Genomic DNA, 15,026 nt, shown 5'->3' on the forward strand with positions numbered 1-15,026 from the left:
TTTACAATAAAAAATGACATTTGTAAGTAACCGTAAAAAAAATTTAAAAAAAATTACTCCCACATGTGTATGTGTTGTCGGAGACAAATGTTGAAATAAGAAATTGTTAGAACTCCTCAAAAATAAAATATATCATTTCTACACTTTTTAATATTTTACACAAATTTTGTGAATAATTATAATATTTTAAAATATAAAGTATTTGAATAATATCTACTTCCCTTGCTGATTATTTTGGTAAATTCATCCTAAATTTCCTCGTTATTAAATTTAGGAGATGTTTGGTATGAGAATTTGGTATGATGTGAATGTCAAATCATACTCATATTTGTTAAATTTATTTTTAATGGCTTGAAAATTTGTGTTTCCAAGTATATCCTACTTAACGTAATCAAGAGATTATTGTATCCCATAATGTGTCAAATCATTATAATTTTGACACCTCATAACACTTCATTTAATTTTGACACATCATACTTCATTTGATTTTGACACATCATATTACTAGGGGAGGTAACAATTTTTTAATGAAATGAAAATTAAATAATGTACCAGCATTATATTGATTTGACACAGTAAATCTTATTCCCTACTAAACACCCCATATGTAGTATTATATTGATTGGAAATCTTATTCCCTACTAAACACCCCATATGTAATACTGCCCAATGTAATGTCCAGGCAATTCCATCCAAAATAAGTAAATCATGGCCGTTATGCTAAAAGGCACTGAAAAAAAGAGGCAGCACAAGGACTAAGCTTTCTTTATGCCTTTCCAACAGTAATTGATGAAATATTTCACCTATTGAATAACCATTAAAATATGTACAGAAACATCTCCATGAACCACAAGACACCACAAAGGGTACAACTATTGTTAATGTTATCTCTCCCTTTTTGGGTTCAATCCTGCTCTGCTCATCTCCCCCACCCCCAAAACACCATGTATTTTTCAACCAAACGGTGCAAAGCCAAATCACAAAGAATTCATGTGGCCAACTATAGCTTTAATTAATAAAAAATGTTCTGCAAAGTATATAGATTGATCTCTGCAACTATTGGAGTCATCTTCTATATCAACTCCAAATATAAGGCTTCTTGTTTGCTGGTCAGGCCAAGTTCATTCAGTGTCAAAGCACTCTCACCGTCTTCGAAAGCACGCCTAGGATACGGCCTTACCTGTTCACATACACAATCCCAGAGCATATCTCAGTTTCTTTGAAATATGATCAAATATACATGCAAGTAGTTGGCAACATTTTCTTCAGTGCGTGATGAATATAGCAATGGCATTACTCACCAATCTATAAGAGCCAGGCTTGACCGCTCTACCAATATCTATGAAGTCAAAGAGAGACTGCAAGGCAAATCCAGTAAGGTTTAAATTTTGGTGAAGAGGGTGTGGAAAGGAAATGGACAAAAACCTTTGACTTTGACAAATATTACCTGAAGCTTGTTGGTCTTGAGAAATCGACGGCCACGGCGGCTGCCATCTGGCATGCGCACCAAAAGGTTCACAGCATTCTCATCATCTGATGCTGGTTCCTGTGGCAATGTAGCTTCCTTGGCTGCCAACAGTCTCTCTAATTCCTGAAAGAACGAACCACAGATAAGCCAGCAATAAACAACTAAATTTCACCCAGAAATGAAGTTATCCAAACTCTTGAAACATCTAGAGGAATAAAAAAAGAAGTAATTATTTCAAGAAGCCCGTCGTTAAATAATTAAATTGATTGCTTGTTATCTAAAACCAATAATAACCATCTCAAGAAGCCTTGATCAATACTACACTGAGTGCTAATGTCAATGTGAGAGGTGTACACAACTACATTGAAACAACCAGCACTGCTATGAAAAAGGAGGAATCAATTAAGAGTACCTGCTCCTCCTCTAATTTCCTGCGAGATTCTTCCTCTCTCCGCTTTTCCTCTTCTTCACGAGCTTCAGCCTCTTCCTTGGCTTTCTGTTCCTTTTCCCTGTCCGCTTGCAGCGATGCAAGATATTCATCATCCTGAAAGCAGCAGCAAATCACTAAAACAAATTAGGAACATCATTTTGAGAACACTGTATTCAATGAATTTTTCCAGACATTAGACCTGCTGTTCACGTATCAAGCGCTGAGCTGTCAGAGAGGGTGAAGGGGGACGAGGAAAAGGCCGGGGATAAGGAGCCTCAGATTGAATGAACTGATGAGGTGCAGCATACGGAAAACGATAACTAGTTCCTTCAGGTATTCCACCAAACATTGCAGCCTCAAGCATTACAGCTTCATCATGCTCCAACGATGACATGCCTCCCCACTTCATTTTGGTAAAGAACAAGAACAAAAAAATAGTGAGTAAATTACCAACACCAATGATGAAACTATAATCTGAAATACTAATGTCTACTGAACAAAGTAGCATACATCGTCAGATTGAAAGGCCTCGCCATTGCGTTGAGGACTAGTACTCCTGATGGGCTGTCTAGGACTCAATGGTGGACTAGCCTCAACAACTCCAACTTCTTGGGCAGATTCCACAGAACCTGAAGACATCCGCCTGGATCTATGCCTTACAAGAGGTTGCTCTTCCAAATCTTCAGTTTCATCTTGAATGAATGAACTTCCTGCCTCCAACCTATAGATTCACATAACACTGTCATTAGATCAGTTGTTGTCATTAGATTACTTGTCTCCGGCACTAATGATTAATGAACACGAGCACAAAGACCGAGACACAAAGAAGGAATCTTAGCAAAAACGTAAGATTATTCTGACACTTGTAATACATGACTGTACCTTCCATTTGTTGCAGCCACATTACCCAGCTCCACCACCTCTTCAGGTTTGATAACTCCTGATGATCCTCCAGAATTCCTTTCCAGCTCACGCAATGCTTTTTCTTGTTCTGCGGTCTGTATTCCGTTCACATTAAATAAGACCAATATATTTATCAGATAGGAAAAGTGAAACAAAGAAACGAACAGACCTTCAATGACAAAGAAACTGCACGTGCAAGTTCAGTGTCATCCAATGGAGGTTGTCTTTGCTGAAGTTCCGGACGATTTAAGTCCTGCATTAAGATGACAAGATCAACATAAATTAATAGCTACAGCATAATTTTCTATAATCAGCCAACATAAATGAGGTTCACCAGTTAATGATGATGTGAAGATGATTTGTAACATACCCTTTCGGCACCAAATGGCTCATTTGGAAAGCTTTCATCAACTTCCCGTCTAGAAGCTTCGATGGCAGCTCGAATCATTTGTTCTTCAATGTCATTACTAGTGTCTTGCAAGTCACCAAACTGAGGAACAGGGGGTCCAATAAACCGATCACGGGCTCCATCATTTGACATGTCATCGAATTGCTCCCTCCGCTGCGCAGCAGCTAAGCCAGCAGGAATCTCATCTTCATCATCAACAATGACAGTCCCATGAACTTCAGGAATTGGTGTGTCCACTGTTTCAGTGACATCTTCAATAATAGGAGCATTGCCTGACCGACCAGATGGCTGATTATCATCCCTGACCTCTATGGGGATCTGTCTCACCTCTCTTGGATGAGTAACAAGAGGTTGAGGATTTGTGAAAGCAGGAACACCATCAAATATGTTTCTTCCAAAGTGTGGACCAAGAAGAGAAAGGGGATTCGAATTCGGATTTGCTGGTAGATGTGACAGAGGAGGCCACTGTTCAATTTGAACTGGATCATCAATGTCCATTAAATCATTCTGAACACCAACTGGCATTTCACGCACACTGGATGTGATGATAAAATTTCAGAAAGAAATACAAAAGCAAGAAAATGAACAAAAAATATTGAGCCAAAGCACCTATTCCAAACAAAAAAAAAAGTTAAGAGTAAATAACATACTTGGCTGGAGCGTTCCTGTCTCCTTCACTAAAATGTGCATTCACAGCTACATTGAGATCCCCGCCATGCTCCTAAATTGCAATTAAAATAACAAAAAATCAAATCTATACAAAATAACTAATTTCTCAATGCCTGAAAGGCAAAAAAAAAAAATTAAGTTCACTTTTATAAAGGAAAAATGAAGAGAAACAGCCGTAAGGTCGAAAAGAGCCAAATGCAAAATTACTCTAAAAGATTTCAATAACTCAATTAGGTATCAAATAGAACAACATGGAAGCAATGCACTGGTTTTAGTACTTTAATAAAAAAATACAAACTTGCACTTGGTTGTAGAGAGTTTTCAGTAATCAACTAAACCATAGAAAATCAGAGATCTCATCCACACGAAAAAAAAAAAGAATAGAGATGAGGCAATCACAATAGAAGCAAAGCATTTAAGACCAAATAACCAAACAGTTATACTAAGATGTCTAATTATGCCCTAAACGTTTAATTCTTCCAGTTGAGCAGTAGGCTCACCAAGCACAAAAGATGGTGAATATTCACATAGGACACATATTTCAATTTTTTTAGATGTCTTCTGGTGAAATTGACTACACCGCTACAGAAAATTCAACATTTAAAGACCACTACTTCAGTTCTTACCTCCCTCATCATTTTACTCCTTAAGCAATTCCTATAATCACACAAGCTAATAATAAAATCACCCAGATTTTCAACCCATTACCCTAAAATTAATAAGTAATTACACTGGTTTCTAATTGCTTAAAACTAGATGTATTTACAAAAAAAGCCTGTCAATTCATCAAATGGATCAGTAACAGAGATAGCCTGTCAATGTATCTACAAAACGAACATAAAAATGTATCTCCTTTAAACTCCCTTTTAACTCGTTATCCATTAAATATAATCCTTTCTTCCATTTCTTTCATTCTATCTTTTCCTTATGCTCTTCTTTCTTTCCATTTCTCTCATTGAAATTTACACAACTGAATCCTCATCTTGCTAACTATAATTCGCAACCAAATTCTAATGCCCCAAATAAATATTTGACAAAATAAACAAAATCCCATCACTCTGATAAGCCTGCACATACAGCTTAGCTCAATCAACCGAAATATAATTACTCCCAATCAACTATTATAATCATTATCCATTGCATCAACATCGCAATCAAATATCGATAAACCAATCCAAACAATCACCAATCAACCGATAACACACAAAATTTCCAAACTTAAATCCACTGGCAATGCAGCAGAAACCCTAATCAAGCAACGAAGGGAACATCGACCAATTGCAATAACCCACCGCACAGAATCAAAAATCAATCAGACCCTTTTCATCAAAATCCATCTGGGAACCAAATATATAGAAAGAAAAATAAAATACCTCAAGCTTTTGCACGGCGATGGCTTCGGATGCTCCAGTAATACTGATAAAGGTATCAATTGCTTCCTGATGAGGCCTCGCCATTGAAATCAAACTAATTCAGAGCTTAAACTCTCACCTTCTTCCTTTTTTATCTTCTCTTTTGTTTTGTAGTCGGAGTTTTCCTGTGAGTAATAACTTTCCAAAAAAATAAAAACAGATTTTTTGCGACAGTGAATATATATATACACAAAAATTGTGTATGTATATATATATATATATATGTGTGTGTGTGTATAACTGGGTGTTCTGATAAAGAAACTCCGGGGGTAAAACAGTGAAACCGCTCAGGTCTTTCTCCAATCGTCTACGCTTCTATGGAGGAGAGTAAAGTATCAAGATTCAATTTTTAATTTTATTTTGGTTTAAATTCTTAACTTGTTGTTTAAGTATATTAAAAACATAATAATAAAAGTTTTGGATTTAAAAAATACACATCTACACAGTTTGTCTTGGAAAATAAGTTGGGTCAATTGATATTGTATACTATTTATTTATATTGACCATGTTTTCTTAACATAATTTTGATTAAAGTTTTATTCTTTATATTCTTTATGCCATCAAATAAAATAGAATTTAACTTATGAGTTTTAGGGTTTTTTTTTTAAATAAATAGAAAGATCAAAAAGTGTAAGTGCGTGGGTGGCCACATGGCTGACAAGTAACAACCTTTTTTTGGGTCCAAACCAAACTTGTCAATGCACACACCTATCCAACCCAAAATATAATAATAATATCTAGAGCAAAAAATATATATAACAATAATAATAAAAGGACAAGCCTAATTATGTGCGTGGCAATTTTGTGTTGAGTGATTTGGTATGAGTTGGACAATTTGACACGAGTGTTATGGTAATACATTATTACTTATAATGATGTGGAATCATTTTAAATTAGAAAGGAAAAAAAATGACTAAAAATTGTTATGGTGTGGTATAAATATTCTATCTAATGTTATTTGAGAGTAAAATTAATAATATTTAATAAAAATATATAATAGTGTTTAATAGAATTGAGTTTTAAAGAATAAATATAGAAACTGATTGGCAAATTTTAACCATTATTTCTTATCATATTTATTGATGTGTAAAATTTCACACTTTTTAACAATGCTAAAAAGATTTGACAATATATTTGAGATTCTCTCAATATATAATAATAATTCATGTTAACACATATGTCAAGTAGGATATTTTATAACTATTTATGTTATTTCAAGATGAGATCATCTTATTGCCGAAAAGAGAGAGAGATGAGATCATCCTATAATTGTGAAGTGTTAAATAGATAAAAAAAAATACCATAATAAAATAATATAATTTTGTGTATCTAAATTATCAGATATAAATTAATTCAACTCTTTAATTATTACTAGAGTATTAATATAAGTAATTTAAATCACTCATCTAAATATAATAATAATAGTGACTGGAACAAAGCTTTTATAAAGAAAATGCATTGCATAACCCTTGGAGCTTGGTGTTAGCACTTAGCATGTTAAGTGATACATTTAGAAATATGATTTCTGATATTGACTGATGCTTGGTGTGTGAGTGATCTTTTGTTGGATTCCCATGGGTGTTGAAATGTGGCTACGAATAAGCAAATCTTTTAAGGAGATTGATGACTCGTGTATCCTTAATATTCATGTTAGTGTCTCGTATATCAATATGTTATATTATTTTTAATGTTATATTATTTTTAATGTTATAAAAAATAATTTGTCATATTGTATATCATATTATTATAAAATTGGACACATGTGTGTCCAAATGTGATATATTTTGAAGTTACAAATTTATAACTCTCAAATATTATCAAATAATGTGTAGATTGTATGATACACATTTGAGTTTGTATTTCATAAAATCATAAGTGATATAGTTGTTAGAGACATGATTTTAACTCTCATAATATGTTTAGAGATTACAAAGTCATGTAGGAAGATGATAGAACCGTTTGAAAATGCAAAAGTTGAGTTTTGCTTAAATTTGAGCTGTGACCGCGGCTACTGATTATCCCTGGTCGCAGCCTGAGGGACAGAGGCCAGTGTTATATATTACAATATAACCCCTGTCTTTTTCCACTAAGTCACCAAGTTAGTCACCATGGTCAAACTTGACCTTTCACACACACACAAGAAGACAGAACCTGTATAAATGTTTTATATTGATATATGTATATCTAATCAATTACTTTACTCTTTCTCTGAAAACAGCAAAGGTTCTCGACACCAAAAAGTTCTAGGGCATTCAAACACAACAAACATACATCAATATCAGAGATAGCAATCAAAGTAGTAAAATGAAGAAGAAGGAGAAGAAGGCACACAGAGGATTTTATCGAGGTTCACCCAATAAATTGGGTTACGTCCTCGTTGAGCTCGCCTCAAAGGAAGACTTGCTCTTGCACTAAATCAATGGAGTTTATACACAGATGCTGAGATTCCAAGCCACATAAACAACTGGTAATCTCCTGAAAACACTCTCTGTTTCTTTCTTTCTCACTCTAGATCTCTCTGTTCTCATTCATCTCTTTTTCTTTCTTTACATGAATCTCACCAATCTCTCAAGCACAAGATGGATCTCTCTCAAAGACCATAACCTTCTTTCTTCCTTGGAGCTATTTCAGATCTCTGCTTGTTGTAAGTGTAACGCCCTGGGTAACCAAGACTGTTACACTATGTGTTTAAAATAGTGCAAGACTTGCTAATCAAGTCATTTAAACAAACTGTGAATCGAAAGTCATCAACTGTTTAGGAATAAAAGATTTTGGTCATAAATAAGTTATTTTCGTTAAAAATGGAAGTTTAATACAGACTCTCAAAACAAGGTTTGGATGACTTATTTACAAAAATTCAAGAAGTTATAAACAACTCAAGCCACTCTAATGGCAAAATACTCATTTTAGGTTTTCGTCCCTGTACAATCCCTCGACCGTGGTGGCCGAGCAGCTGACAATGTACACCTCGCCCCCAGAGCTCTCCAACTCATGGTTGAATCTACATACCCTTGCTCTTACCTGCACCACGTAGCACCCGTGAGCCGAGGCCCAGCAAGAAAACATAATATATAGCATGATTAATTTCAATAATCAGGTATTTCGCAACTCATAACCAAGTAATCAGCAATTCACAACATTCACCTACTCAGTGAATACAATCGACAAACTAACAATTTGTCATCCAGATAATCAACGTATCATATTTATCAGATTACAACAACAATCATGATCATAATCAACAATCATTTCAATCATTACACAATATTTACGGTCGGCACCCTTAGGCCGCTCCCTCTGTTTAACCCACTGTCTTCGGCTCACTTAGGCCGCCCCCAGTGTAGTACTCACTGACTCCGGCCAGCTTAACCGAGCTCAGTGATTAATAAGCTGTCCTCGGCTACCAGTGTCCGAGTCGCGCCATGTGCGCAAATATTATTTACAGCACCCTTAGGTCGTTTATCATATGTCCCATGGCATAATACCATCTATGACATCATATATAGATATAGGGAGCCCTTAGTCCCATCACAATCACATAATAATGCATACAAATATAGGGAACACTTAGTCCCAACCTAACCACATAATCGGGTGTAGTTTTCTTACCTCTTGTTCGAGCGAGAAACACTTTACGAATGACCCTTGAGAGTGATCGATCTTTTAATCCATTAGCGGTCACCTAGTTATAACCAAATATGGAATCCAATTAATGAAAATACCAATAAATGAGTCTTAACCTAAACCTCACTCCCGGGACCCCGAATTGTACCCAAACGGTGAGTAGATTTGATCCCAAGCCTTAAGGATTGAAACCTCGAGCCAAAAACCCTTAAAAACACCCAAAATATGCATCTGAGAAAACAGGGTAGCGCCCCAGCGCTACCCCCCTAGCGCCCCAGCGCTACAACCAGGGACATTTTGCCCTGGCTAGCGCTGTAGCGCTACCCTCTGGGCACTATAGCGCTAGGACCAAGCAGACACGGCCCTGGTTCTTCTTCCTTCGAGTTCTCCATTTTCAACCTGTTTCGAAAACTTCCAAACACCATTTAAACCCCCAAATGAACCCAAATACCACACACACTAGTCCTAGGCATCATAACCTACCCAACCTTTGCCAAAAACCCCATTGGATTCTCTACTTTCAAACCCAAAATCCCAACTAAACTCAGTAACATAACAGAGCAGAAAACCAGAGTTCTAGTGGTTGGAATCTTACCTCAAGCTCGGTATGAACTCCTCTTCAATGATGGAACAATACCCTAGATCCTCAACACTTGATTCCCCAACTTAATTCCTCAAAAGAAGCTTCAAATTTGAAGAAGAAAAATGAAGAAAATGGTGAACGGTGGAGGCAAAAGATAATGCTCTGTTTTCTCCTACAGCCTTCTACTATTTTCTAGCCTAAATATTGATATATATCCTTAAGGGTAAAATGACCTAAATGCCCTCAAGCTTAATTAAAATATTTAACAGCCACCAAGGGCAAAATCGTCCTTTCGCACCTATCTCGTTAATCATAATTAACACCCTCCAATTCTCGTTATTCTCAATATTCTTAAATACCAATAATTCATATCTCGTTACCCCTTAACTCCCGGCAACGTTCTAATCACCAAATTACCCTGGGACTCACCCCGAGCCCCGAACTTAACCCCGTTATGACCAAACCGCTAACTAATACTCAATGATCGTCTCGTGTCCAAAAGCTCGAACAAATCCACATTATAATGTGGCATCAACACTTACTACCAATATACAAATAATTATACAATTATGCCCTCAACAGCCAAATTACCAAAATGCACCCATAAAAAAATATATACCCATATGCATGCATTCACCATCATATAATAATATGATCCACATAAACATGCATATAATCATATAATAGCACAAATAAACAATTATGGCCCTCCCGACCTCCTAATCAAGGTCTTAAGCCTTATTAGGAAATTTGGGGTCGTTACAGTAAGTCTCAGAAGAAAAATTGGGTCTATATATCTTTTGGCTGAGCATATATATATATATATAAGTTGAGTCGGTTGCTGAGAGAGGTTGGAAGTTGAAGTCTTTGAAGAGTCTCTTATAAATATGTTTTTTGCTAAGTTGTAGTGTAACTGAATCTTGTTTTAATTTCTATGTAATCTTGGCTTATGAATGGATTTAAACAACAAAATTCCACCTAAATCCATTCATGAGCCACTAGGCATAGTTCAATATCCTCTGAGGGTCCTAACTCGAGATGGGTAAAGACTCATCCACCCTTATCGATCCCTAGTAAGTTCATGCAGTGAATGAACTTACTAAGGGATACAATCTCGGTTCCCATATCTGTTGGATTATCATCAATAGGTACCTTGTTAATCTGAACTATCCCCTGTGTCACTTTGTCTCTGATGAAGTGATATTTTATTTCAACGTGCTTGGTTCTATCATGGAATACTGGGTTCTTACATAGGTGTATGCAGCTTTGACTATTTGAGTAAATTGTAGAAGTCCCTTTAAGTAGCTTTAGTTCCTCCATTAAGCCTCTTATCCATATGGCCTCTTTAATAGCTTCTGTAGTAGCAACATATTCTGATTATGTAGTTGAAAGAGCAACCACTGACTATAATTGTACTTTCTAGCTAACACAATTCCCTTTTTAAGAAAAAATAAGCTGAGGTAGATCTCATATTGTCTCTATCGCCAGCGTAGTCTGCATCACCATAGCCTTCAATTGTAGTTCTTGCTTGTTGGCTATTATACACCAAACCAACTTTAGTTTACCCAACCAAATATCTGAATAGCCATTTCATAGCTTGCCAGTGTTCTTTTCCAGCGTTAGACATATATTTACTTAGCACATTTATTGCATATGCAAGGTCAGGTCTAGTGCACACCATTAAATACATAATAGAGCCTACTGCATTTGCATAAGGAACCCTGCTCATATAATCCTGTTCTTCTTTATTCTTGGGACACTGTTCTTTAGAAAGTTGATGCTGATTTGTTATAGGCTGCTTTGTTAACTTAGCATCCTTCATTGAAAACCTCTCAATGATTTTGTGAATATAGTCTTCCTGGTTCAGCATTAGCTTTCCTTTTCCTCTGTCTCTTGATATGGTGATCCCTAATATCTTGGTAGCTATTCCAAGATCCTTCATCTCAAATTCAAACTTGAGTACACCTTTTACCACGTTAACTTTAGACCTTTCCTTGCTAATAATTAGCATATCATCTACATACAACAGTAAGTAGATGACCTCATTAATTTGAGTCCCTTTAAAATATAAGCAAGTGTCAAAATAACTTCTTGTGAACCCTTGTTTTGTCATAAAAGCATCAAATCTCTTGTTCCATTGCCTAAGAGACTGTTTAAGTCCATACAACGACTTCATTAGCTTGCAAACAAGATCCTCTTTCCCTTTAAGTTCGAATCCTTTAGGTTGTTCCATGTAGATGTCCTCCTCAAGTTCTCCATGTAAAAATGTCGTAGTAACATCCATTTGGTCTATTTCCATGTTGAATTGAGTTGCTAGAGACAATATAATCCTTATAGTCTTATATTTTACCACTGGTGAAAATATTTATGTATAGTCAATCCCTTCCTTCTGTGTAAATCCCTTTGCCACTAATCTTGCCTTAAATCTCATTGGTTCTTCTTTATTTATGCCTTCTTTAAGTTTGTACAACCACTTGCATGCCACAACACTCTTTCCTTTAGGTCTGCTAGTAAGTTTACAAGTTAGGTTTTTCTTCAGAGATTCCATTTCTTCCTCCATGGCCTTGACCCATTTCTTTGAATCTTTGCTTGAAATCGCTTCTTCATATGTAACTGGTTCATTCATCTCACTGTCAGGAGTACTTACTAAAGCATAGGCACTGTTTTCATCCCAAATATTATAACTGAATCTCTGTGTAGGCTTAGATGTTCTCTTAATTCTATCTCTGGTCAACTGGTATTCTGTTAGGTCCTCCCCTTTATTTTTAGCAATTTTTTCAGCTTCATTTTCAATCTGAATAGCAGCTTCTCCACCAGAACTGGTTCCACCTGATTAGCATCAGGTTCTGGGTATAAATGTTTCACCTGAATATTATCAGGTTGAAAAACTAATGTAGAACCTGCAGGGTTAGTAACTTTGTATTCCTACACTTGGGTTAGTATCAAATAAACATGGAAAAACATGTTCTTGAAATATAACATCTCTACTTATAAGAGATTTAAATCCCCCTTTTTCTTTAACCCATAATCTGTACCCTTTAACACCATCAAGGTACCCCAAGAATACACACTTTACTGCCCTAGGTTCCAACTTCCCAATACTTTGGTGTGCATAAGCTGCACAGCCAAAAACCCTTAAATTTGTTAGATCTGGTGGTTTCTCACACCATTTTTCTTCATGTGTCTTAAGTTCTATGGCACTAGAGGGACATCTATTAATTAAATATGTTGTTGTCAAAACAGCCTCTCCCCAAAACCCCTTTGATAAACCTGAGTTAATTAACATACACCTAGTCTTATTTAGTATAGTTCTATTCATCCTTTCAGCCACCCCATTTTGTTGGGGAGTAAGTCTAACTGTTCTATGCCTTTGGATCCCATTATCTTGACAGTAAGTATTTAATTGGTCATTACAAAATTCTAGGCCATTATCAGTTCTTAACACTTTGATTTTCCTATTTGTTTGGTTTTCTATTAGTACCTTCCAGTGAACAAATTTTTGGAAAGCTTCACTTTTATTTTTAAGTAAGAAAACCCAAACTTTTCTTGAAAAATCATCTATTATTGACATAAAATAAGAACATCCCCCATGAGTATTAACCTTTTCAGGTCCCCATAAATCAGAATGTATATAGTCAAGAATGCCTCTAGATTTATGTTTTCCAACTTTAAATTTTAATCTATGATGTTTTCCAAGAATATAATATTCACAAAAGTCAACTTTAATTACCTTATCTTTACCTAATAGTTGTTGTTCACTCATGATTTGTAAGCCTTTTTCACTAATGTGTCCCAATCTTCTATGCCATAGTATTGCATTAGTGTCCTCAGGGTTGCTGGCTACTACATTGTTGCATTTTGTGATTGGCTCACCCTGTAAATAATACAGCCCTTCATTCTTGTAGCCTTTCATTATCACCATAGCACCTTTACTGAGCTTCATGGTATCTGAATCAATCTTACTTACAATACCCAAGTCATCTAGAACAATAATAGAAATTAAATTTCTAGATAGGTTAGGGACATACCTTACCTCTGTCAATGATCTTACCACTCCATCAAACATTTTAAAACTTACAGTGCCTGATCCTTCAATCTCACAAGTCTGGTCATTTCCAAGCACTACTTTTCCACCTCTTGATTCCCTGTAATCAACAAGAAAATCTTTATTATTAGTCATGTGAAAAGTACAACCTGAATCTAGGATTCAATCCTCTTTGAATGTAGATGTTGTCACATAAACTTCTCCACTATCATAGCCATCACTAAGGTTTGCATTTTGGTGCTCTGACTTGTGTCTTGATGAGTGGTATTCTGATTTTTGTGAATCTGTATCTTGGCCTTCTGTTTTGTTCTTGTTCTTTCTCTGTAAGAAATAGCAGTCCCTTTTAAAATGCCATGGTTTTCCACAATGATAGCATCCTTTAGAATCATTTGGACCCTTTGAACTTGATCTTCCCCTTTCATAGTTGTTGTGGTTTTTATGGTGTCCCCTGCTGTGACTTCTTCCTCTGTTGTGCCATGGCTTTCTCTGATTATTTCTCCCACAACTCAGATTTAGTTCTCCACTTGAACTTCCCATTTTCTCATTTTTCAACTCCAGATCTTTTGACTTTAAAGCTGAGATTACTTCTTCCAAAGTAATTTCAGTTCTGCCATATTTAATGGCAGTTTTCACTTCTCTGTATGATTCAGGCAGAGAGTTGAGAATAATAATGGCCTGATTCTCATCACTTAATGCCTCCTCTTTTTCCAGAATTTGCCAACTCTATATGCATCCTTAGAAACTCATCCAAGTTTTGTTCAAGAGTCTTTGAATGAATCATCTTGAACCCAAAGATTCTCTCCTTCAAGAAAATTTTGTTTGTAAGCGAAATCTGCTGAAACTGTTCTTCCAATTTCTTCCAAATCTTTGCTGGAGTATCCTCATTATCCACCAACCTGATAATAGAATCAGACAAGTTAAAAATCATTATACCAGTGGTTGTTTCAAGAAATTCTTCTTTTTGAGTTTTAGTAGTATTATCGGGCCATTCAATAGGGTCATCAAGAACCCTTAATAGTTTCTGTTGTGCCAGCAGTGCTTTGATTTTCTTCCTCCAAATCCTGTAATCTCCTGAGCCATCAAATCTGTCAATATCTAATTTAATGTTATTCATATTGAATCAAATGAAAAAGAAAACAATTAAACTTGTTACTCCTCTGATTTAGATCAGCCAAGAACTTGATTAGTCTTGCTGGTTTCCTTTTGTTTAGTCCTGAATCTTTGAATGCCTCCCTGTAATTGTTGAATTTTTCAGCCAAGAACCTGGCTCTGATACCACTGTTATATATTACAATATAACCCATGTCTTTTTCCACTAAGTCACCAAGTTAGTCACCGTGGTCAAACTTGACCTTTCACACACACACAAGAAGACAGAACATGTATATATGTTTTATATTGATATATGTATATCTAATCAATTACTTTACTCTTTCTCTGAAAACAGCAAAGGTTCTCGACACCAAAAATTTCTAGGGCATTC

The 15,026-nt window shown here is 35.8% G+C and overlaps 1 protein-coding gene across 1 annotated transcript; it reads right to left on the reverse strand.

Annotated features, from left to right (window-relative positions):
- Window positions 1-751: 751 nt before the first annotated feature.
- Window positions 752-5,635, reverse strand: LOC133778336 (plant UBX domain-containing protein 8). Its single transcript, XM_062218226.1, has 11 exons — window positions 5,253-5,635; window positions 3,861-3,931; window positions 3,172-3,745; window positions 2,971-3,054; window positions 2,781-2,896; window positions 2,409-2,619; window positions 2,098-2,301; window positions 1,881-2,012; window positions 1,448-1,591; window positions 1,302-1,358; window positions 752-1,180 (listed from the first exon to the last, which is right to left on the reverse strand). The coding sequence occupies exons 1-11, from the start codon at window positions 5,334-5,336 to the stop codon at window positions 1,073-1,075; spliced, it is 1,785 nt and encodes a 594-aa protein (XP_062074210.1). The 5' UTR covers window positions 5,337-5,635; the 3' UTR covers window positions 752-1,072.
- Window positions 5,636-15,026: the final 9,391 nt, after the last annotated feature.

The sequence above is a fragment of the Humulus lupulus genome, chromosome 5 (assembly GCF_963169125.1).
Source record: "Humulus lupulus chromosome 5, drHumLupu1.1, whole genome shotgun sequence".
Taxonomy (NCBI): domain Eukaryota; kingdom Viridiplantae; phylum Streptophyta; class Magnoliopsida; order Rosales; family Cannabaceae; genus Humulus; species Humulus lupulus.